Source organism: Musa acuminata, chromosome BXJ3-5 (genome assembly GCF_036884655.1).
Source record: "Musa acuminata AAA Group cultivar baxijiao chromosome BXJ3-5, Cavendish_Baxijiao_AAA, whole genome shotgun sequence".
In the NCBI taxonomy this organism is placed as follows: domain Eukaryota; kingdom Viridiplantae; phylum Streptophyta; class Magnoliopsida; order Zingiberales; family Musaceae; genus Musa; species Musa acuminata.
The window spans coordinates 44,451,699-44,474,542 of NC_088353.1; the positions used below are offsets into that span (position 1 = coordinate 44,451,699).

At 43.5% G+C, this 22,844-nt stretch overlaps 4 protein-coding genes across 7 annotated transcripts; 3 read left to right on the forward strand and 1 right to left on the reverse strand.

The window, feature by feature from the left end:
* Nucleotides 1–277: 277 nt before the first annotated feature.
* Nucleotides 278–3,027, forward strand: LOC103986159 (uncharacterized). 2 transcript variants are annotated; one of them, XM_009404079.3, is made up of 4 exons: nt 278–475; nt 1,647–1,822; nt 2,370–2,559; nt 2,723–3,027. In XM_009404079.3, the coding sequence occupies exons 1-4, from the start codon at nt 388–390 to the stop codon at nt 2,929–2,931; spliced, it is 663 nt and encodes a 220-aa protein (XP_009402354.2). In that variant the 5' UTR covers nt 278–387; the 3' UTR covers nt 2,932–3,027. The 2 variants fall into 2 exon arrangements, with proteins under 2 accessions (XP_009402354.2, XP_009402353.2); XM_009404078.3 differs by having other exon boundaries at nt 279–475; nt 2,717–3,027.
* Nucleotides 3,028–3,890: 863 nt separating this feature from the next.
* Nucleotides 3,891–6,749, forward strand: LOC135586639 (internal alternative NAD(P)H-ubiquinone oxidoreductase A1, mitochondrial-like). Its single transcript, XM_065152351.1, has 9 exons — nt 3,891–4,089; nt 4,220–4,808; nt 4,889–5,102; nt 5,205–5,365; nt 5,444–5,509; nt 5,603–5,766; nt 5,856–5,970; nt 6,068–6,247; nt 6,386–6,749. Exons 2-9 carry the CDS (start codon nt 4,221–4,223, stop codon nt 6,539–6,541), a joined length of 1,644 nt encoding a protein of 547 aa, XP_065008423.1. The 5' UTR covers nt 3,891–4,089; nt 4,220; the 3' UTR covers nt 6,542–6,749.
* A 132-nt stretch (nt 6,750–6,881) lies between these two features.
* LOC135581028 (uncharacterized) lies at nt 6,882–19,015 on the forward strand. 3 transcript variants are annotated; one of them, XM_065152348.1, is made up of 6 exons: nt 6,882–9,482; nt 10,298–11,352; nt 11,464–11,627; nt 14,597–14,742; nt 14,834–17,544; nt 17,649–19,015. In XM_065152348.1, exons 4-6 carry the CDS (start codon nt 14,725–14,727, stop codon nt 18,748–18,750), a joined length of 3,831 nt encoding a protein of 1,276 aa, XP_065008420.1. In that variant the 5' UTR covers nt 6,882–9,482; nt 10,298–11,352; nt 11,464–11,627; nt 14,597–14,724; the 3' UTR covers nt 18,751–19,015. The 3 variants fall into 3 exon arrangements, with proteins under 3 accessions (XP_065008420.1, XP_065008419.1, XP_065008421.1); XM_065152347.1 differs by having other exon boundaries at nt 6,882–9,144; XM_065152349.1 differs by lacking the exons at nt 6,882–9,482; nt 10,298–11,352; nt 11,464–11,627 and adding an exon at nt 12,305–12,518.
* Nucleotides 19,016–19,156: 141 nt separating this feature from the next.
* Nucleotides 19,157–21,738, reverse strand: LOC103986156 (ABC transporter G family member 5). The gene has a single exon (XM_009404068.3). The coding sequence runs from the start codon at nt 21,649–21,651 to the stop codon at nt 19,387–19,389; it is 2,265 nt and encodes a 754-aa protein (XP_009402343.2). The 5' UTR covers nt 21,652–21,738; the 3' UTR covers nt 19,157–19,386.
* Between the last annotated feature and the right edge of the window lie 1,106 nt (nt 21,739–22,844).

Consider the following 22,844-nt stretch of genomic DNA (forward strand, 5'->3'; position numbering starts at 1 on the left):
TAATTTTTGTTGATCATATCGTATTGGAATTTTTCGATACATTTTTGACATTTTTGTTTGCTGTTCCTAATATTGAGATTCTTCCTTTTTTTTGTTTTTTTTTTTGTTCTCTCTCGCCACAGTAAATAATTAATGGTTCGAAGTTATTTTAATAAAAATAATTATTGCAAACAGAAGGAAAAAAAAAAAACAACGAATTTTTCGGTTTGTGGGCTCCACCGGAAGGCTCCAATGGGCCAGCGTGGCAAGTACGGGATATAGAAACGGGTAGAGGGAGTAATTGCCCCCTCCTAATTCCGACGTCTCGAAGAAGGGGGAAGACCTCCTCGCCACCGCCTCCTCCTTCCCCTTCTCTCGACGTTCTCGATCCGCTTGCGTTCGATCGATATGCGGTCTCGACGCCTGGTGCCTTCGTCGATCCCGATCTCTCGCGCCGCCCTCCTGATCGCTCACGTCTTCCTCTGCTCGCTTCCTGGTAACGCAAAACGACTGTTCGTTGCCCTTTTCTTCCCTCGGTTTCTTGCCCTACATCATGGTTCCTATTCTCCTGCGAATTCCTTTTGTTCTCGCATGTGTAATGTCGATATCATCTTGGTCTACTGTTTCCGCCAATGAGCTCGAATGAATTTGCCTGGTGCGAAGTAGACACAGATCTGTGCGTTTCGAATCCTTTTCTTCTATTGTTGCATTTTATGTTTAGAGGAGCATAGTAGCGAGTCGATTAATCGTTATCTTTTGGGCTGAAACTGGAGGTGCAAGTTCACGCCTTTGTGATTGTTGGCTCTATGGAGGAAAGGGAGATTAGGAGATTGATGTGGATGATTCTTATCGGAGATAGAATTGGAATTAGGGTCGTTCCAGGTTCGGATGCGCTTAGAATTAGAATTAGAATTAGGATTGATGGTGAAAAATCTGTGTAGAAGAAGTTTGATCAGGCTTCCAATTATTTGTGTGCACCGGTGGATCGGCTTCGAATTCACACGTACATCCACAATAAACTCCCATAGTGTACGATGACTACATTCAAAAAGAAAAGTCTTAGGGATTAGCTCAGCTTCCTAGATGATATATATATATATATATATATATATATATATATATATAGATGTAAGGTTTTTCCTTATGATATCTTCAAACTAGATGATCTAACACCTCAAGAATAATGCAATGGAAGGTCAGTTTTTTAAAAGGAAGAGAAGTATATGAACTAGGTTTTTGAAATAGAAAATTTATTATATTTTTTGGTTGTCGATGGAGAGCCTTGGTGTCACAGTGAGGTTGCTCCTCCATGACTTGGGTGACTAGGGCTCAAGTCATTAGATTAACTTATTTAAAACTATGTACCATGATCCCCCCTAGAGCCATAGTGGTTGGAGTCTGGCATGCCAGGTTCACCCTTTTTGTTACATTTTCTTAGTAAAAGGAAAAAAATGAATTGAGTCGTAGATAGCAATTCCGAAGTTCCAACAATTTTCTGCAACATTTGGTGGCTGCCAGACGAACCATATTAATAGTACTGTGCAAGATAATTGCCCATGGTGTTGACATGTTGATCGCCTATATATTAACATTGAAGTTGTGAAATCTTTTTTGTTGGCTTTTATTCTCTTTTTATTTTTTGATAGCTCATGACTTTGTTTTAACAGGAATCCTTTCATCGAAGTTTGTTATCCTAAGTTCAATAAAGGTATTCACTACCCATGAGTGGCTACCTACAAAACCAACTATTTATTTTCATTGTCAAGGAGCAAACGAGACCATGTTGCCTGATGTGAAGGAAAAAAACTTCCTGTACATTTTCAGTGGCGAAGAATCTTGGCAGGTAAATGAAGATCATATTGGTAATACCATTTTCAAGCTTAGAGTAGCCTATAGTATCTTTACAAAATATTAAGCTGACCTTGCCTGAACTTTTGCTACCTTGTTTACGTTGCTTCAAAATCCAAGCAGGAAATCTGTTTTTCCTTTTTACTTTTATGCTGTCAATAAGGTCCTGCAATTCCTTTCCTGCCAATGAATTACTTTTGTTGATGCATATCGCAAATTGGTAAGTTAAATGGATGATACTAATACACCTTAGTTTTGTTCGAATCTGCAGGTTTTCTTGCCTTTTCCATAACTGTACTCTCTCTTTATTGCCTTGCTCATGTTAGGACTCTTACCTGCCTCGTTTCTGTGATAATTTGCCCAAGGGTTTCTGTCCCGTTAGCTCATTAATCTACTGAATCGTTGATGTAAATGCTTTTATGAAACATTTTAGTTCCGCATCATGACCCGTATCTACAAAAATGATTCAGTTTAGTGGAGTTAGTAAACAGGGACCAAGTAGAGAGGCGACTGATGATCAATCATTCTCATGTTGTTTTCAGCCTCTGACAGAACTTCCAGAAAAGAAATGTAGAAGATGTGGATTATACGAACACAACACTTTTAAGCCCGATGATGTCTTCGACGAGTGGGAGCTGTGTCGTAGCAATTTTGTTGATGGAAAATATGTACGTCTCAAGCACAACGAATTCAACGCCACGTTCCTATGCCCTCAGTGCACTGCTTTAGGAGGTGAGTGCTTTTTATATGTTCTTCCACATCGATCATACATCAGCTTTCATACATTAGTCCCATACATCATCTTGGCTATGCTATGTTGGATGTTGGGATAGCAGAAGATTGTTAGACGAGTCCGAAAATGATCAATGATGAAGGAACAAACTTGTAGTTGCAGGGATGACTTCTTGGAAGAGAAGGCAGACGGTTCTGCTCGTAGTAGTGAGCATATTTGCTGCCGCTGTAATGGCTGCGGGCGTGGCAGCCGTGTACAGATACTCGCGAAAGAGGAAGAGGGAACAAGACCAGGCTCGATTCTTAAAGCTATTCGAGGAGGGTGATGACCTTGAAGATGAACTGGCTCTAGGAAATGCCATATATAAATGATATGTGAGAAATACCCCTTTTTGTTTTTTTGACTTTTGTACGTTTGCATCCCAAACGTAAAGAGAGGTATATATATACGTATCTTCTTCGAGTGCATGGTGGGGTAGCTCTAGAAGAAACACTTGCACTATTTTTCCCCTCTTTTCCAATATTTGAATAAATAAACGTTGGATAATTAATTTTTTGAATAAATATGAAAAATACATGAATAAAATTTGTTTATATAATATCTCGATTAATTTTACATAAAAAATAATCTGTGAATAGAAAATAATTATTTTTGGATGAATTTGAAGGATAAAAATAATCTGTGAATTATATTGGATCTTAATGTTAATATTTTAAATAAAAAAATATAATAATTAGGGTAGGTATATTATTATTATTATTATTAACTTGACCTCTATTATGATAAGCTAATTAACCCCATCCATCAAATCAAATAAATGAAAACATCAAATTAAATATCACATCTGATGCCTGTAAAGAGTTGGGCATGAGTTTCACCTGCTGATCGATAATGCAACTCCATCATTTCCTTCATGTCGGTGGGAACATCAATGCAAACATAAACACAGCCGTCTCTCACATCCCCACCTCTCTCAATAGCTAATTAGTAGTGTTATACGGAGGAAGAAGACGAGCTGGTGGGACCAAGGGAATCTGAATCCACCCACTCACGCACATTGCATTGTGTAACTCTGATTGCCATCATTTGTTGAGATTTGCCACGATCCATCTGGTGAATGTTGACCGATTCTTTCTTTTGCACGTTAAACACTTCATATTTTGGGCGTAAGTTCTTATGATTAGTTCCGTGTCAACTCACTGGTCGCCGTCCTAGTCAATCTTGCCGTCCGCAGCCTACGGACATTGGCCGATGCCCGGTGGGGACGGCCCCCACCGAGGTGGGCTTTCGGGATTCCCTAAGGGGAGGTTTATTTTGGTGTGGCATCACCGGAAGAGGAGAACTCTCCTCGGGATTCGGTGTCCTACTTGACGGAGATTGCTTGTGTGCCAAGTTTCTCGCCGTATAAATCCGGCATCACTTTTCCTCTTTCTCCTGCATGTTTGGTGCCTGCCAGTCTGCTGCCTTGCCTTCTTCGTTGACGGGACGGTCTCACCGCCTTCCCCTCGGTGTCATCTATTTACTGCGAGGTAAGAACGAGACGAAGGTTGTGTTCTTCCCTTTCGTTCCTTCTCCCAAATTTTGGGAAGCGTCTTCCGGATCCTTTATTCAGTTTTCACAACAGGTTTCTTGCTTCTTTTTCTGCTCCATTTGCTGCAGCATGGCTTTATCTAAGATCGCCAAGACCGCATTCAGTCGATCTCAGGGTAGAATAGCCGCCGAGAACTGCGTGCACCGGATGGGGCTTCTCCGCCGCGGCCTTCCCGCTAGTCAACCTTTCCACACTTTGCTTCCGAGTATGATGGCAAGCGATGGCTTCTCTCGCATCAGGAGAGCCGATGTTTTCGGTGTCGAAAGCAGGGGAATTAGCCACACCCCGTCCCGCGAATACCCGCCTTCTGCTCAGGCGATCGAAGATGATTTGTATGTGGAGGCTGATGATGGTGCGAGGCTGCCAGGATTGGAGCCTACGAAGCCTGGTGAGAAGCCGAGGGTGGTGGTTCTCGGCACCGGATGGGCTGGCTGCCGGTTCCTCAAAGGACTGGACGCCAAGCTTTATGACATCGTCTGCATCTCTCCCAGGAACCACATGGTCTTCACGCCCCTGCTTGCTTCTACCTGCGTTGGCACGCTCGAGTTCCGCTCGGTAGCTGAGCCGGTGGGCCGGATCCAGTCTGCTCTGGCCGGAGCCCCTGATTCCTACTTCTACCTGGCAAATTGTACGGGGATCGACACGGACAAGCACGAAGTGAGATCCACATGAACCTTCCTCTGTTTCATCGTGCTCATGTTAATAGATCGAACTCATGTGATGATGGATCGGAGTAGGTGCATTGCGAGTCTGTCCCGGGCACCGGGCTGCCTTACGACCCCTACCGCTTCAAGGTTGCGTATGACAAGCTGGTTATCGCGGCCGGTGCAGACCCTCTAACCTTCGGCATCAAAGGAGTACGAGAACATGCAATGTTTCTCCGTGAAGTGCACCATGCTCAAGAGATACGAAGGAAGCTTCTTTTGAACCTGATGCTCTCCGAGTCTCCGGGTAAGTTCTATGGATTGATTGCATTGCAGAGATCCGCCTTCGTCGCGCATACTTGGATGCTCATCGACTCGGTATCCGGTTGTTGTCTATCTATGATCGCAGGCATATCAGAAGAAGAGAAGAAGCGTCTTCTCCACTGTGTTGTCATAGGAGGTGGCCCGACCGGAGTCGAATTCAGTGGTGAACTGAGTGACTTCATCATGAGAGACGTACGCCAGAGATATTCTCATGTAAAAGATCACATTCAAGTGACTCTCATAGAGGTACGTACAGCTTCGGCATCTCGAATCGATGTTTACGATCTGGAAAGAAGTTGCCGATCGTTTTTGTTTTCTGAGCAGGCAAACGAGATCCTATCATCGTTCGACATCGGGTTGAGGCAGTATGCAACAAATCACTTGACGAAGGTGAGCAATATGCTCGTCATTTTAGTGAACACGAGGTAGATTTTTCCTTTTTCTGTGGAGCAACTGAATCATCGGTCACGAATGGTGCATCAGTCTGGAGTTCGTCTCGTGCGAGGTGTGGTGAAAGAGGTGCTGCCGGAGAAGATACTCCTAAGCGACGGAAGTAGTGTTCCTTATGGTCTGCTCGTCTGGTCCACCGGAGTCGGGCCCTCGGAGTTCGTGAAGTCGCTCGACCTTCCCAAGGCTCCGGGCGGAAGGTCAGTACGACATGACGATCTTTTAATTCGTGTGCTTTTTCTTTCTCTCTCTCTTTTGCAGGTGTGATTGCGGTTTTCTATGCGTGCAGGATCGGAGTCGATGAATGGCTTCGCGTTCCATCCGTGGAAGACGTATTTGCACTGGGGGATTGCGCAGGTTTTCTGGAACACACAGGGAAGCCGGTTCTTCCTGCCCTGGCTCAGGTCCCTCGTACTCCTCCGTTCCTCTTCTTCGAGATAGATAGCATGACGAATCGAACAACTGTGGATGCTGAAAGTTGCCAACTCCTCTTGCAAACAGGTTGCCGAGAGGGAGGGCAAATATCTCGCCAACATGTTCAACGAGATTGGGAAGCAGAACGGTGGCAAGGCGCACTGCGCCAGGAACATCACCATGGGGGATCCCTTCGTCTACAGGCACCTCGGAAGCATGGCGTCCGTTGGGCGCTACAAAGCATTGGTGGATCTAAGACAGAGCAAGGTACGATGCATCTCCTTCATGTGAATCCAGGAAGGTGCCTAAGAATGCCTTGGGAAACAACCATGAGAGCTTCGATCACGGAGCACATTGTCTGCGTACACGCAGCCTCACATGCTGCTCTTTAACTTTGTTGCGCAGGACGCCAAGGGCATCTCCATGGCCGGGTTCATCAGCTGGTTCATATGGAGGTCTGCCTACCTGACGCGTGTGGTAAGCTGGAGAAACAGGTTCTACGTCGCGGTGAATTGGGCCACGACTCTGGTCTTCGGCAGGGATAACTCCAGGATTGGATAGGTCCATCGATCGCAATGCTGCACGCCGCGGAGGCAGCCAAGTTTTGGGAGCAAAAAATCCTACGCTCGAAATCATCATTTTGTTTTGTTTTGTGTTTCTTTCTTTCTACTGCTCAATTTTTTTAATCCAAAAGAATTTATTTGTCGTATTTATATCAAAAAAACTCCTCTAAAATTGATAATAAAATCTATATGTTGGTTTCTTATTATTATCTTCTTACGGTGGCAATGGCGACCTGACTGGAGTTTTGTGTCGAGCTTTATTTTTATTGTCTTGCATAGATCGAGCGCATGCTCAATATTCCATCGAGATCAGTATAAAGTAAAAAATGTGACGAGGCTTATTATTGTAGATGCCAAATAGAAGTGGAAGATTCAAATAAAGTTGGCCTGTGGGTTTCGGCTAAGTTGGGAGACGATGTCGGGCCGCAAGGGTTTGGGCTAGCGCGGGGCGAAGCGCCACCGCGAGGCGAGGTGCTCCGCGATAACATCCGGGGGGCATCACGAGGCCCGCGATCTGGCGCATCACCGGCCTGGGAGACCCGCGGGCCCCACAACATCATTCTCGCTTACGTGATCTGTGATGCTGTCACCTACACCGAACACGCCCGACGGAAGACCGTCACCGCCATGGCCGTCGTGCGTGCGTGCGTGCCCCGAAAAGGCAGGGAAAGACTCTCTACGAGTATGGCGGTTAGGGTTTCATCACAATTAAAAGTCTTGCTGTCGAGAAAAGAGGAAAGAGAAAAAAAAAATGAATTGGAGGTTGTGTGGGGAAAGAATTTGTTGCTCCCAAGTGTTGTTGGAATTGCTAATCTGGGGTTTTACTTGGTTTTCTGCATGTCGGTGCTTTTAGTTGTTGATACTGGAATTTTTTTGTGTATAAATACTGATGTGGGATCGATGCTTCATTTTTTATCGCTTCTGTTGGATTATAATAACTTGTTTTGAGCTCTTTTTTTTTTATAGCTGTTGCATCTTTCTTGCAGTGCGTGCGATGCTACCTTTGATCTCTTATGATATGTTGTCGGACACCTTTTGCTACAAGTTATGAGGTTGTCTATTAGGATGTACCTGCTGTCTTTCCTTAGCTCAGTTTGCGTGAGCTCAAAACTAAATATATGTTCGTGTTTGTTGATATGTATGCTACTTTGGTATGTATCAGAAATTTGAAATTTATTTCATCCTTCAATATTGAGGTAATATTGATATTTAGACTTCAGACTTTAAATGGGATGCATGCTTCTGTTCATACGATTTGACTTGTTAAACTTATTGCATTGGTTATTGCTTTAATGCTATTGCTTTAATTAATGGTACGACACTGGATGATACTTTTTCTATTATTTGTGGTGACATGATTTGAGAGGTCCATTTTACCCCAAGCACTTCACGACCTAATTTATGCATGCTTGTCAATTCAATTATCGTGTTTAATTGGAAAATTTTATCTTCTCATGTATGTGTGTCCTTTATGGTAGTAAGAGCTTGTGGTTGTTCCAAAATTAACATTTTATTTTGTGGCAGGTAAGTTTGGATGGACTTTCCTGCGAGGCTAATATTGTCATAGTATCATTCAGACACTTGATCTTTTTTCTTTTACATTGCAATTTCTGCTTACAACTTTTCGGTGTATTGTGATGCAAAGATCTTAGAATAGGATATATTAGGTTTGCTTTGGCCTTTGTTGAATGACAATATAAAACAAGATTATGGAAATTATTTCTTTCATACTTAAGTTTACATTTGGATTGAGTATTTGGTGAATGTGAGATTTTGCTGCACCATATGTGCCTAGCATACCTTACTGTGCTGATAGATCTAATGATACTCGAAAAGTTTAAACTTTTTTGGTTGCATTGCGTAATTTTGTTGTATGTATAGCCCTTTGCAAGTGTAGCTCACAGAATGTTTCATGACATATTTTATATGGTAATTTATTTGATCTGCGAGCAATTTATGTTTAGATGTCATGTTGCAACCATTAATACTGGATGCTTTTGTTACAGAGTTTGCTATGAGTGTGGTGTAAGTTGATTGATTATGCTATCTTTCTAGTTTGAAAGTTTTGTTTTGTTTGATGGTGCAAGATTTGTTGGATCCTCATTTCATTGGTGTCGAGGGTAAGGCTTGGTATCTTGGTGAAACTGTATATCATGATCGATTAATATTATGCTCCTTTCCCATTGTTCATAGGTAGGGCTTTCTACATTGATCCACACTAAAACTGTATATGCAGGAGTCTTGTGCATTAGGCTTGTTCCTTGTATTTTGCTGCCTGTTCCCACTTAATTCTTGCTTAAATTATTTGCATCTAGTCATCGTTTGTGGTTGTTTCATTGAATAGTTTGGATTGCCTTGGTTCAAATGTTTCTTGAAAATAATGTTCTGACTACTCAGAGTTTAGTAGTATTAATAACTGGTATATGAGATCTGTTATATCAGAAAAATAAAATTAAGAATCCATATCAAAAGCTGATGCATAGTTTGTTTAGTTCCATGTGCTGCAGGTTATTTGCTGACTGTTTCTGAACTAGGATGAATTGTATCAGTGGCTTGATTCATGAGGAAACTCTAGGTGTTCTTAGCATGTTCCCCAACAAGGTGATCTTTCTTTTACCCTTTATTATGTCGTAGGAAAACCATTTTGACCATGATACCATGTATGCCTCTGCCTTGGTGTTCGAGGATTGTTCACCATAGAAAATCTCTGTTGAGACAATGATTATAAAAGGACACTCAACAGTGAAACGGAAACTCTTAGTTACAGTATTTGAGTTCTTAATCTTATTAGATATCTTTGGTAATTTGATTTTTATGTTCCTGTAGTACCTCTGGAGACATTTTCTGATTATATCCAGCTGTTACCTTTCACTGAATTGTGGCCTAGATGCATAAATTTGTTTGCTGTTGTCATATCCCAGACATGGGCAATCCTAATGGTATGTGATGCTTGCTACATACATGAATGCAAAAGTATCATACTTTGTGTAGCTTTTTTTTTTTTTTCTTTTCTCTATGTGATCATTATGCTTGACTTGATCAAGTATTCATGCCTAAACATGTGACTCGCGTACTAGTCTCATGGAGTTGTTAACTGAATGGTCGAATTCCTTATTTGTGGCTTAATGGTATTCTGTCTTCTAGATACTTGTCTAATACCAATTGATGTCATTAAAAGATAATCGGAATGTCCCAAAAGCAAATTATAGAGTTCTAAAATTGCAGTAGTTTTTCGTGATGTTTTCCCAATTTTTCTCTTTAGGAAATTGGGATGTTTACTTCCTGAAAATAAGGTTTTAAAACAATGTGGGTATTCTCATTTACTTGTGCTTTTTCTTGGTCTTAGTGAACTAACATCTTTATTAGATCTGTTTAATTGTGTCATGTCCTTATGACGGAGGATGTTTTGTGAAAATTAAATATTCTTGAAGAGTCTCAGTCTGAGAGACTCCTTTTCACTATTTGGGAAATGAATTTAGGCTGTTGCATTATTGTATTGCAGAAATGTTTTATTTTATACTGAGTGTGATTTGACTGTTTTATTAGGCTGTTGCATTATTGTATTGCAGAAATGTTTTATTTTATACTGAGTGTGATTTGACTATTTTATTAGGCTGTTGCATTATTGTATTGCAGAAATGTTTTCTTTTACTGAGTGTGATTTTGACTATTTAAATATGTCATGCCATCCTTAGATAACGAGTGTTCTATTGTAATGTTCGGTAATGTATCTATTCATTTTCTCTATTTTCAGGGTGCAGATGGGTGGTTGGCTGGTGGGAATTGAGAAAACTTTATGTTTACAGTCACAATGATCTGACTAACTGATTCTTGATTTGTTAATCTGTAAATTATATTCAGATGTTGAGGGCTTTGAAATGCATCATCTTATCTGTTTGTATGTCTATATATGTACTTATCTAGGCTTTTGCATATCAACATAGGACCACATATACAGGAATATCTACATGAATATTCATCGGTATAGATGTTTTCCTTCCTTTCATGCCTTGATTTTCATTTGTTTGTGTTTGAAAAATTAAAAGCATAAAGAATAATGGTGTCTTAACTTTCCTTGTTTGTGTAGCTAAATTACCACAGGATTAGTTGATTTTTATATCGTTAGAGTTTCTGAAAGTTTGATTCAGGATAAAATAGCATGGACAAATATAGTGCAGAAGGCTTCCGAATCCGGAGAGGATCAATGTATGTAGCTTTACCCAGTTTGTTTTTGCAACACAGAATTCTGATCATCCATGTCGTTCGAGCAAATAAAGTTTTTGGTAAGAAAGTTTTTTTTTTCCAGACATGTTAACAAGGTTAATTATGGTAAATACGCCTTCATACTGTATGTTTTCAGGGAAAGTACATGAGCATATATTGTATTTAAGCTGGATTTTCGTAACAGATTATATAATACTTTTTGGTTGGCTTTATGGTACCGTCTTATGTTATTTGGGTTTTGACTCAATTCTCCTGGATTTTCATGTTGCTAAATCCTTGTTCTTCATCCGGATGCGCCAGGTTTCTGCTGGGAAATGTTGGTGCACCCTGGTGCATCAGATGGGAGGGGTTTCTCGTAGAACACTGTTGCAACAGCCACTCAGCTTTGTGCGTTGCAAGCCGTTCTTACAACCTCCAAAATTCATACTCGTCAATTCTTTGGGTTTCTTACTGAATTGCTTGTCGTCACCAATTTGGCCCATCGACAGGAGAGTGAAGAAAAGCATGCATTAATGTTGCTGCAGATTGTGGAAGAATAGGTATGCAGTTTTCTGTAACTGGTTTCGACAAACGATGGCAGCCAAGGTGAGCCAATTCTGTGGTTCCAAAAGAATTAACTATGTCAGCTAGCATCAAGGTTTATTGGATTCTGTGTTTTATCTATGTATTTGATTGAGAAGTTGTTTGGTCTTCTAGACTTGATGGTTGCAGGTTAGCTTTATGCTCGTCTTCTCAATCACTCAATCCTCGAAGTAGGACAAAGGGGCATCTGCATTTGGCAGGTTGCAGCACACCAGCATCATTAGCCGAATCTTGCGGAGGTGTTTCCTCCAGGAAGCAACCCAGACCAGGCATAAAAGGTACTGCTACTACTACTACACAACTGGAAGAAAGACTTTATAGTTATTTTGTCTTTCTAATTACAAAGTTAATAGACTAGAAAACAAGTTAGTATTTCATAAAATAATAGAATTATGACTTGTAAAAATCCGTAGCTTTATATATTGATGGAGTAAGTAGTACTACTTTTTGGGAATAAAGGAGACAATATTCTTTAGGATATAAAGCTATCGTCTTTAGGTGGTGGTGGAAGGAGGGAAGGTTATGTGGACAACCTCTAGTACAGACATGCCAAGTGCTCTCGACGAAGAAAGGGGTGGGTCGGTACGAGTATTCCTTGACGCCCATTGCCTTTGGCCGGCGAAAGCGGAGGCCAGACGTCGTATCTTTGTGGAGTACACCGTGTAGGGGTGGATTCACGATGGCACGTGTATCATTAAAGCAGTAGCTCTACGGTGTAGGAGAGCGATGCGGCTTTGATGGCCGCGATTGACGTGATTATTTATTTATAATAGGATTAGATGTTATTAGCTTTCTTTCTATTGCAGTCGTTAATTACTGTTTATGTGATAAATAAATGCAAGCGCGAAAGCGACGTCTACATAACAAATGCATCGTGATTGGCGCCTCACGTGATGCGACGCGTGGCCGTTTGCGTCGGTCCAGATTTGATGATTTAAAATACATGGAGAGCGGATTCCGCGGAAGCGTAAGCGCAAGCTGCGGGAAACTAACTCCGCACCTCGGAACGAACTTGTTGGTGAGACGTGGGTCGTCTTCGCTTCCCTCTTTGCCTTCCCCCTCACGGCTGCTACCGCTGAGCTCTCTGTCGCGCTGTTTCCTTTTTTCCTCAAGATCTCTTTCGTGCCTTCTTCGCTGCGACCTGTCTCGAAAATCGATGATCCAATCAGGTACTAGTCGACCCTGACGTACATATCTCGCAGCTTCGATCGTTTTCCCTTCGGAACTCAGGCCGCGAATGAGGGTAGAAAGATCGAGCATGATGGATTTCTTCCCTCTTGAGTGTTCGGATTTTTTGGGGTTTGAATGTCAAGTGCTTGGACGCCGTTGCTGCATTGGACGCCGTCCTGGCATGAGATACAAGTGATCCGTCCCAAAGTCGGAGAGAGAAGATGTGGTTTTAAGGTATTGGAATCGTAAGGTTTTTGGGTTTGTGAAATCTACTTGGGATCTCTGAGTTTCACCATTTCGTCTTTCGGAAAGTTAGTTTGAGAAAAAGGGCAATGGTCTCTTTGTGTGAGATTAGGACGAGATTTAGTCTCGAGCCATCGCCATCGATGGTCTCTTAGGGTGGAAGGGGAATCATCAGCCATGGTCGCCATCATAAGCTTTTATGATGTTTCCTGTGTGAGATTAGCACGGGATACAATCTCGAGTGGCTAAATGGAAAGGAGACCGGGTAATGTTTCTTTTATGATGTCTCTTGGATGTTGACGAGTCCTATAGTCTTGTTGTTACTACTGGTCGCTAATTGTGGTGAATGGTTGGTCTTTATATTCCTATTCTATGGTCGAATGGTTTCTGGTTTGGGAGCTCTATTGCTTATCGGAGTTGGAACATGGATGAATAAGACCCGGTTTTTTCACTTACATTTGGGGAAAAAAAAGGTTTAGGAGGACTAGAAGTTTTGGAGCAGCTTCTTTTGGAAGTCCAAGGTTATGTTCTATACAATCATTAACCAACATAGTTGTTTTATTTGGGATTTTTCACTTCTTTTTCCAAATGCTTGTCGTTAAAAATTTATCATCTTTCTAGTTAATAGGGACGGTGGCAAGACTTTTTTTTGGCAAGAATTATGTTTTCACCTCTTGATGTTAACTGAACCTAGTGGTTTCAGACAATGTGGTTATGTGTTGAGTATGTCGATCAAATTCACATGGAAACGTCCAATTTCAAATTTTCGATTGAAAGTTTGAAACTGTGCTTTCTTCGCTGTTGCTGTAAGTATAGTTTGGAATCTTTGTTGCGTGACTGAAGTGTTTTAGGGCATTTATAGTCTGGATATGTTGTTTAATATTTATTTAGTCATTGATGCTTTGTCCTTAACTTTTTAAAGTTTCTTAATGTCTCAGTTTATTTTAATGCGTTTTGTGCTACACCATGGCATACTCATCTTTCTATGAAGAACTTGGTCGGTTGGATTTCTTGTGACCAGCATGCCATTTTCTGATGGCATACTCAGGAAAGTCTATTTCTCGTTATTGTTCAATCATAGTTACCTGCATTTCCATGCATTTCAAGGACTACTTAGCCTATTTTGGTGTAACTGCTTTTGAGGTACTTTATAATCTATTTTGTTATAAAGCGGTTCTTTAGATGCTATATTATATGCATTTCTGCCTGACCTTCATGGAAGTGGATGAAATTTACAAAACAATTTTCTCCACTAATCATTGTGAGGAGATTCTATATTCAGGAGATTCTATATTCTTCAAGTCATTGGTCTTGGAGGTTTGATTAGACTGTGACATAATCCTGCCATAAACCTTTATTATGTGGTTGTAGACATTATTAACCTACCGTAATCCATAAATATGTTACACCATTCTTTTTCAGGATTAGTTACTGATTTTAGGTTATTTTTGGAAATAATAATTCAATCAGCTTAAATTTCCGGATTAGGTACTGACATTTACCGGACAGCAACTCCCCCATTGTCTTACTCTGTGGCTAGTGCAGCAGAAGTTGGAGTTTTAATTTATCTCGTAAATTGTTTCTGCTATTCTTTATTTATGTAGTCTCAAGCCATGATGTGATAATTGATGTCTTCTTGCCTGCATTTTATGCACAAATTTACATGAGTCTAAAGTTATAATTGGTCAGCTGTATAATTCCTCGGTGTTGATATTTTGTGGTGACTTCATAGTAATGGAAGTAAATGATGTTATCAAGCTATGCTTCTCTTGTCAGCTTTTGCTTCATTACGGTATCTTATGCTTATAGGCCTCATGCTTATGTTCTGTTTTAGCATTCATGGAGATGCATCTTCAAGCTGTGATGGTGTATTAGATGCTGCTGCTTCAGTTTTAGATCATTCTATGTTCCACTAAAGAGAACTTAAATCCATCATCTGCTGGCCAGACATAGTCTTAGGAGATGCAAATACAAGAAGAGGTGTTTCTTCTTTCTAACATTGTTATTATGCAGTTTGTGAAGCATACCGACTTTTCTGCTAATTGAATGTTTACTTTTTTTATATTGGCAGATTAAAGTTGACCATAAAGATAGGTGTTCTGGTGTGCCAATAAAAAAAAGGCTATTTCATTTGTCACGATGTTCATTTTCTCCATCCCAAGAAACATGTTCAATATCACATAATTATCAGAGGCAACCTAATCAGTTCTCAGTTGAAGCAGAATCTTCTGTGTCAGTAAAAGATGCTGGTCTGCCACTGGACACCGGTACATGTCCTAAGGACGTCGTAAATTCTTCCTCCGCATCATCTGGTCAGAGGTATGGCAGTGATGTCCATGCTAATCATGATGAAATGGAACTCAAGAAAGCCACAAGAGCCTTCAAGGGATCAAATATGGAGGAAGATCTTAATGCTGATAACAGGCCATCACTAGGCTTAGATATGGATAAAGGAAAGCAGTTATCACAGCCTGGTACATCGGAAATGATTATAGTTGACAGGACCATGGAAGAGAAAATTGCTACATGTGATGTATCTGCATTTAGAGGAGTTGAAACAACATCCATTGTGCATTTATCGTCATCTAAGGATAATAAATATCATGGTTACAACTCGTCCAAGCAAGAGATAGTTAAAACCTGTTCTTTAGATCTGCGTCAGACCATGCACAATGAAGTGGATTCAGAGTATGGATCTGCTGATCGCTGTGTGAGCAGAGAAAATTGGGATTTGAATGTTCCAATGGAGGTGTGGGAAGCCAATTTAAGTGATTCAGTTGTAGAACATGCCATGGATCATAGGTTAAATCAGAGCACTATGCACCCGCAAAATATTGACAGATGCCTCATTCAACCTAAGCTAGGCACCATTGCGAGTGTGTCAACATCAGGAGCATCTATGGTCGAAAGAAGTCAATACAAGCCAAGATTGAGAAATTGGAGAACACCTGCTAATGACAAGAGGGGCTATGAAGGTGGCTTAGACTTGCAGCTTCGACCACCTAGCAGACCAGAGTTACGCATTAACTGGGGAAAGATAGCCCCTTCTGATCTTAGTCTTTCGTTGACTGGGAATCTTTCAGAGGTATCTTGTAGAGTTGTGAAGCCTGAACATTGTGAGAACAGTAATCAGAAAGTAACTGAAGTGTCTCAACATAGTAGTCTAAAGTCAGTGGGAACTAGGCACGTAAACTCTGAACCATGTGATGAAAATGTTCATGGTGATGCTTCCAGTGTAGCTGTTCTCTTTTATCAGGAATCATCACTAGGAAGAGTGTTGAAATCAGAGCCACCTGAAGAACCTAAGGAAAAGCCACCAAGTTTGGAGTCGGACGACAATCATCAATTAACTTGTTGTACAGACGTTTCCCCGAGTCAGGTTAAACCTGCTCTTAATTCTAATGCTGTGGTTGATGCAAATATACTTAATGATAATAACCCAGTTATGCCTGGTAATGCAAAAATAGAATCAGGTGAGAGCACTTCTCTGGCTTTAGATCCTGCTGAGTTGTCAAGTTCCGATGTACCTTATAAGGCTGACGATGTGCTTACCAACATTTGCGCTAACCAAGGTGCAGAAGGAAACACTAGTAAATCAGTGGATATTATTGCAGACCCCATCATTTCTGATGCAAAAGAATCTAATGCAAACATGACTGAAAGCCGTGAAATTGCTGATGTGGCCTCTTCTCTGCATCATGAGTCTGCAAGTTATCTTAAAGAACCCATGACTCATGATGATTTGTCTGAAGGTAGTGCTGAAATGGACTGCTCGGACAATGAAGATTATACTTCATCAAAACTAGTTGCTGGAGATGATCTTCACATGGCTACTGACGTAAACAAGGTACCAAGTGCCACAAACCAGGAAGGCTTGGGCTTACCAGCTGAGATTCAGACAGAACAATTCAACAGCAATGAACAGCAGTTCGATGCTACTTATAATTTAAGGTTTACAACCGATATAACTATTCCTGTAGATGGTGATATTGAGGTCAAAGGTGGTGAACTTGGAGATCCTGTGCCACAATGTGCAAGTGAGGTTTCCTGTGACCATGAAGAGAAAAGAGTACGGGGAAATGTGCTAGAATGGTCAAATGAGCTTCCATGCGAGTATGAAAAGAAGGTACATGAAAATGTGACTACTGATTTCACTGGTTCAGATGGTCATGCTGTCATGATGGAAATACATTCAGATACAAAGGGCAAACAAATAGTGTCTGAAGAGGCAATGAGCCTTCATAGAGCTGAAAATTTTGATGTCAGTATGTGCCGTGATAAAAAGGAGATGAGCTCTGACCTGACAACAGTTTTGCATGAGCCACCAGATAATGGAGTGGTACGAGTTTCTTCCAGTAAGAGGCTTGCTAAACCTTGTCCGGAAGCAATAAAGAATCACCTTGGAAAGGAGAAGAGCTCAGAGATGAAGTCAGATTCTATCAGACCACCTAATGCAATTGCAAAAACTATCGAGGACAATGTAGACAGACAGCAGATGAGAACTAGATATGCCATTGCGTCTATTAAGCATCCGAAGCTGCCAGAGAGAGATTCAGATGTCAGTGGCGTTGGGAATAAGCATGTTGATGATGCAGGTAAGCATAGCCACGAGAAGAATGTTGACAGTAGGTGTAAGCATAGACAGATTACGAAGGTAAGTTCACCTACTATTAGGTCATTTGGCCAGAGGAAACCTATTTCTTCTAGGTCAATTTCATCAGGAACTGAGGATGGGTTGATTGATAAGCAGAGGCGAGACAGAATGTTCTCTCAGAGGAGAAGGTGATAATCCTTTCACTTTTTTTTTTTTTTGTAGTTGTACGTGTTGTTGCTGCTGCTAAAACGTAGCTCTTGTTTTGAAATTTATGCCTTTTTTCATGCTTCAGGTGTTCAGAATTTGAAAGCAAGAAGAATCAAGATCAGTCAACTGATAAATGTGATTCTGATTACATGAACACTGCAAGGCACAGCAACCGGCATTTGGATCGGAATTCCAACACCCGGTATGCATCAGAACATAATAATTCAAGAAAGCACCAATTTTCAAGGCTTAGTACAAGGTCGGAAGTTCCGCTAGAAGTTGCTACAAATGGTTCTGTTGGAAGTGCCAGCACTTTATCGAGGAGGCCAATGGGTGATCAGCCATTCCGTTCATCTTGTTTTCCACTCTGGAGGCGACTGCCGAGGCATCAAGAGGAACCACCGTTGGTGGATACCCGAAATGCTAGGTGCTTAGTAAGGGACGTTAGCCCTAACAAGGAGGAGATCATGAGGACACTAGATCATGAAATGGTGGATAGTATCTTATATTCGCACCCTACTATGCAATATGGACCAACCGAGAATGATGTCTTGCCGAGGGGAAGCAATATTTCACCTACTCGGAGGAGACCTCCTCCTTCACATTTCTATGGAATGGGCTCACCTCGTAGGTGGCTTTCCCCTGGAACATCACCTGAAATGGTTATGAATAAACAACATCCAGCATTAGTAAGACATGGAGCACCACCATCAGTTGACATGCCCAATTCGCCTCATGGACATCTTTATTTCCCAGAAGGTATGATGGTTGAAAGGAATGCTTTGCCTGCCGACATGGATGAAATGCTTCCTGTTAACGATCTTGATCTACCTAGGCCCGGTGGGTTTCTGCAGAGGAACACAAGGAGGTATTGCTTTGGCCCACATGAAACAGCTGCGGACTATCTTGGACCTGTTCACTTCTTTGCTGATCACTTCATTGACACAAGAAATCGTTATGATGGGCGTGATAACCATGAGCATACTACTCTTCCTTATCATGTAGAAGATGCTCGCCATATTCGCAGCTCGAGGGACTTCGACAGTCAGTCAAGGAACCGACATGGAAACGGTCGTGACAGATTAAGAAGCATAGTAGAGCAGGGTGAAGGTCACAGATGCCGTGGAGAGCAAGGATGGCGTGATGGCGGACTCCACAGTGAGAGGTTGAAAAAGAGAAAACCCTGAGCAAGAGCATTATATATATACACATGGTGACTGCATTATATACAAGCGTTGAAGGTTCATCTTCAACCTTAGCCTGTGGAATGGAGAAACGAGAGACGGGGATCCGTGTCTGGCTGTATTGGGGGCGAACCACCACCTGTTCTGGTTGGAAACTACATGTTTTGCGGACTGGGAGTGATATCCGTTCGATTTGGTTACAGTGTTGAAGAAGCCTTATCGTTGACTTTGTGGTTAAATAGTCTTTTCGGACTTTTGTCCACTTCAAGAGTCGGGAAGAGGAGTTCTTGAATGTTGGTGAATAATGGAGTTGGAAGATCACAAGTTAAATTATTACGAGATGTCGGTTTATCCTCCCTATTAGATCGTTCCACAAGTTGGACGAGTTAGCATGACAAAATTAATCGACTTGGTATAATAATTTATTTACTGCCTCAATCGATCGTAGTTGAAGTTGCTGTTTTTTGATGCTCCAGGAAGCATCTGTGGAGGGCTGTAGTAAGAATCACACTACATGAAGAAGCTCTATGGAGATTACAACCGACGAAAGGTTGGAAGAGGAGCTGTGGATGTCTGCTGATTAGTTCTTCTTCTTCAAGCTTATGGAAGCAACTTCCAAAAGGGATCTCTCACTCTCTCTTACCTCCTCTTGTTCCTGCTTCCCAACAGGAGGCTGATGTAGAAGAGGAACCTAAAGAAGAAGCCCCACGCCACAGCGATCCACAGGCAGTCCCACTTGCTGAGCTGCGTCACGCTCTGCTGCTCCAGGATGTTGGTGCCGGTGGTGATGCAGGTCTGGCTGGTTATGTTCACCCCTAAAGAACTGCTTATGGACTTGAGAACGTTCAACTTGATCGCCTCCGGCAACCCCCCGAAGGGCGTGTTGTCGAACATCTGCACCCCTCGGACGAAGCACTTGCGCGGATCGTCGAACTCGTTCTGCATCACCGCTTCGTAAGGGTACTTGACGAGTGAAAGGTAGTGGAACCAGATCCAGTAGTCGGGGATCCGGGTCCGGTCGATGAAGAAGCCGCTGAAGAGTAGGAAGTAGGCCAGAACGGAGAGGACGACGGCGCAGCCTAACATGATATGCGTCACCACCCCGGAGAGGAAGGTCACAAAACCGCTGCCGGCCCAGAAGGAGGCCAGGACGATCAGCACGAAGAAGAAGAACCCCTGCATGCTCCCCGCGAGGCCGACGGCGAAGAAGGTGGTCGAGGCGAAGGCGATGGACAGGAGGACCAGCGGCGGGAAGCCGACGATGGTGTGGGAGAGGACGTAGGACGAGCGGCGGTAGGCGTTGTGTGCCGTCTCCCTCATGAAGATGTTGCGCTCCTGGAGGAAGACCGGCAGCGCATCGGCGCAGGTGTAGAACATGGTGGACATGGCTATGGCGAAGAAGCCGAGTCGTTCTTGCACGCCCCTGGGCGAGTTGTCGAGCCGCCAGAAGATGGTCGCCAGGATGAATCCCGTGACGAGCACCGCGCCGAGGCGGACGCCGAACAGCTCTGGCATCCGCTTGGAGTTGGTAAACGACCGCTTTGTCAGCACACCCACCTCGATCCAGAATGGATTGGCGTAATTCTGGACCGACGGCGCCGAGGGCGCTCCCTCGGTCGCGCCGGAAACAAGCTTCCCGCGGGAGATGCTGGCGCTGATGGCATCATTTAGAGAAAGAGATGGCTTGTCCGCGGCGGCCACGGCGAGTCGTACGCTCTGATGTGCCTTGTTGAAGTCGACGAGGGACCTTGCACCGGTCGGAGTGCCCTCGAGCTCGCGGATAAGGTCGAGCGCGAATTCTGTTGGGTTCTCGTTGGCTGGGATGGGATGGCCGAAGTCAGAGAAGAACCCGCGCAGACCGTCGGGCGGCCCACTGTACACGGTCTGGCCTCTGGAGAGGAAAAGGAGGCGATCGAGGAGACAGAGAATCCGGTAGCTCGGCTGGTGGACCGACATGATCACGATGCTCCCACTGTGAGCGATCCTCTGCAGCACCTTGGTCACCATGAACGCGCTTGTGGAGTCGAGGCCGGACGTGGGCTCGTCGAGGAAGAGTATGATGGGGTCATGGATGATGTCGATGCCAATAGAAACCCGGCGGCGCTCGCCTCCGGAGACGCCGCGGTGGATCTCGTCGCCGATGATGGTTTTGGCGGAGGTCCGAAGGCCCAGCTGGTCGATGAGCGCTTGCACCCGGCTCTTCTTTTTCGAGGCGGAGAGAGATCGCGGCAGCCGGAACTCAGCGGAGAACATCAAGGTCTCTTCCACGGTAAGCATGGGAAACAGGAGGTCGTCCTGCATCACGTACGCGGAGATGATCTTCAGCAGCTGGTCGTCGAGCTTCTCATCGTTGAGGGTAATAGAGCCCTGCAGGCTCTCCCTCGCGATGCGGTTAGCGAGCGCGTCGATGAGGGTGGACTTTCCGGAGCCGCTGGCCCCCAGCACCGCGAAGATCTCCCCTTCTCTGGCCTCGCCGGAGATGGAGTCCAGAAGCGTCTTACTCCCGGAGAACGCATCCGGCGTCGCGAGGCCTGCGGCGGGGTCCATGGCGAGGCGGCTCTTGCGGAAAAGGAACATGTTGCGGGCCCTCTTGACGCTGTACGAGAGATTGGTGAAGGTGAGGACGATAGGGAGGGGGCGGGAGGCCAACCCGCCACCTCCGGCGCCGTCAAATTCGCCCATAGCGACGACGTGGTGGGGCTGGGACGCGTCCTCGTCCCCCACGCCGCCGCCACTATGGGCCTCGCCGACGCGCTTGAAGAGCTGGCCGAGTGTGACGGAGGGGCCGCGGGGGTGGTGGTGGTGGTGGTGGACAAGCAGGCCGCCGCGAGCGATGCCCTCGGCCTCCGCCATCGGGGAAGAGAGCCGCTCGAGGACGGATATCTTGTCGACGAACCGCGACATGACGCCGCTTCCGTAATCCCCGCCTTACAGAACGAGAGGGAGCCGGCGGAAGAGCAGCACGGTGTTACGGCACGCACAGGTGAAAGACGAGGGCTTTTGATTTGTATCCCACAACGACGGAATATATATAGGGCTGTCGTTTGATGGTAGATGTGTGAAGGATTTGATTCACGGTGACGTAGCTCAAGAACATGCGTGTCTGTTGACAGGGTTCCTTTGCCGCCGGAGGACAAACCCAAACGTGTGGCGGAAACAAAATGCAAAGAGCTTCGGATGGTAGAGCGAGTAGGTGTTGGGGTGTTCAGCTACATTCTTCTCGTCCAAAAGGCGGAAGGAAGGAAAGAGTGTTGGTGATTGGAAGAGGCACGCAGTGAGCAAAGGTTTAGATGAGCTAAAACACACCTAACTAAGAGGATCTACAGAGGGAGAGGGAGGGGAGGTTGATCGACTGCATGATGACCAGCGATGGATGATTTGACTCTCTTTTTTCCCTCGAAAAAGGAACGTTCAACAAAATAAGTAAGAGGAACAGTTGTTTGCCTCCTTCAAGAAAAAGCTTTAAGACAGTTTTGTTGCCATTTGACAATCTGGTGTTGATAGAGGGAGGGAGGACAATTTTGATCATTCCAAAAGAAAATTACTGCATAAAAAAAAAATAAAGACACAAACAATGATGTAATTGTAAAATAATTGAAAGAGCTGTATTATTTGGATAGTAGTAATTCTTTTTTGCAAAGACAAGAAAAGATGTAACTCATAATAAGGATGCAGAAAAAGCATACCACATGATCATTCAATGACTGAGCTTTGTTGTACAAATCTGACTTTCGTATGCTAATACAGATGAGCTGAACTCTGATACAATTCACACACAATCTCTCAACCAAGGGAGGGCAAATCAAGAGGCCTTCTTTGATGCAAGGAAAACAGATGGCACAAACTTGACCTATGTGATACATGGCATAATAAATAAAACACTGATGATATATGGAGGGAAAAGTAAGGATTACATCATGACAAGAATATTATAAAGAAATCACAATGAGCCCGTCGATAAATCGATTTTGATACAGACCTGCAGTGCCCTCCTTAGAGTTGCTGCTTGCTGGTGACATACAATACCCATGAATTGAGCACATAACCATCCTTCTAAGTTCCAAAGGTCTCACACGGAAGATAGCAAACAGTTAATA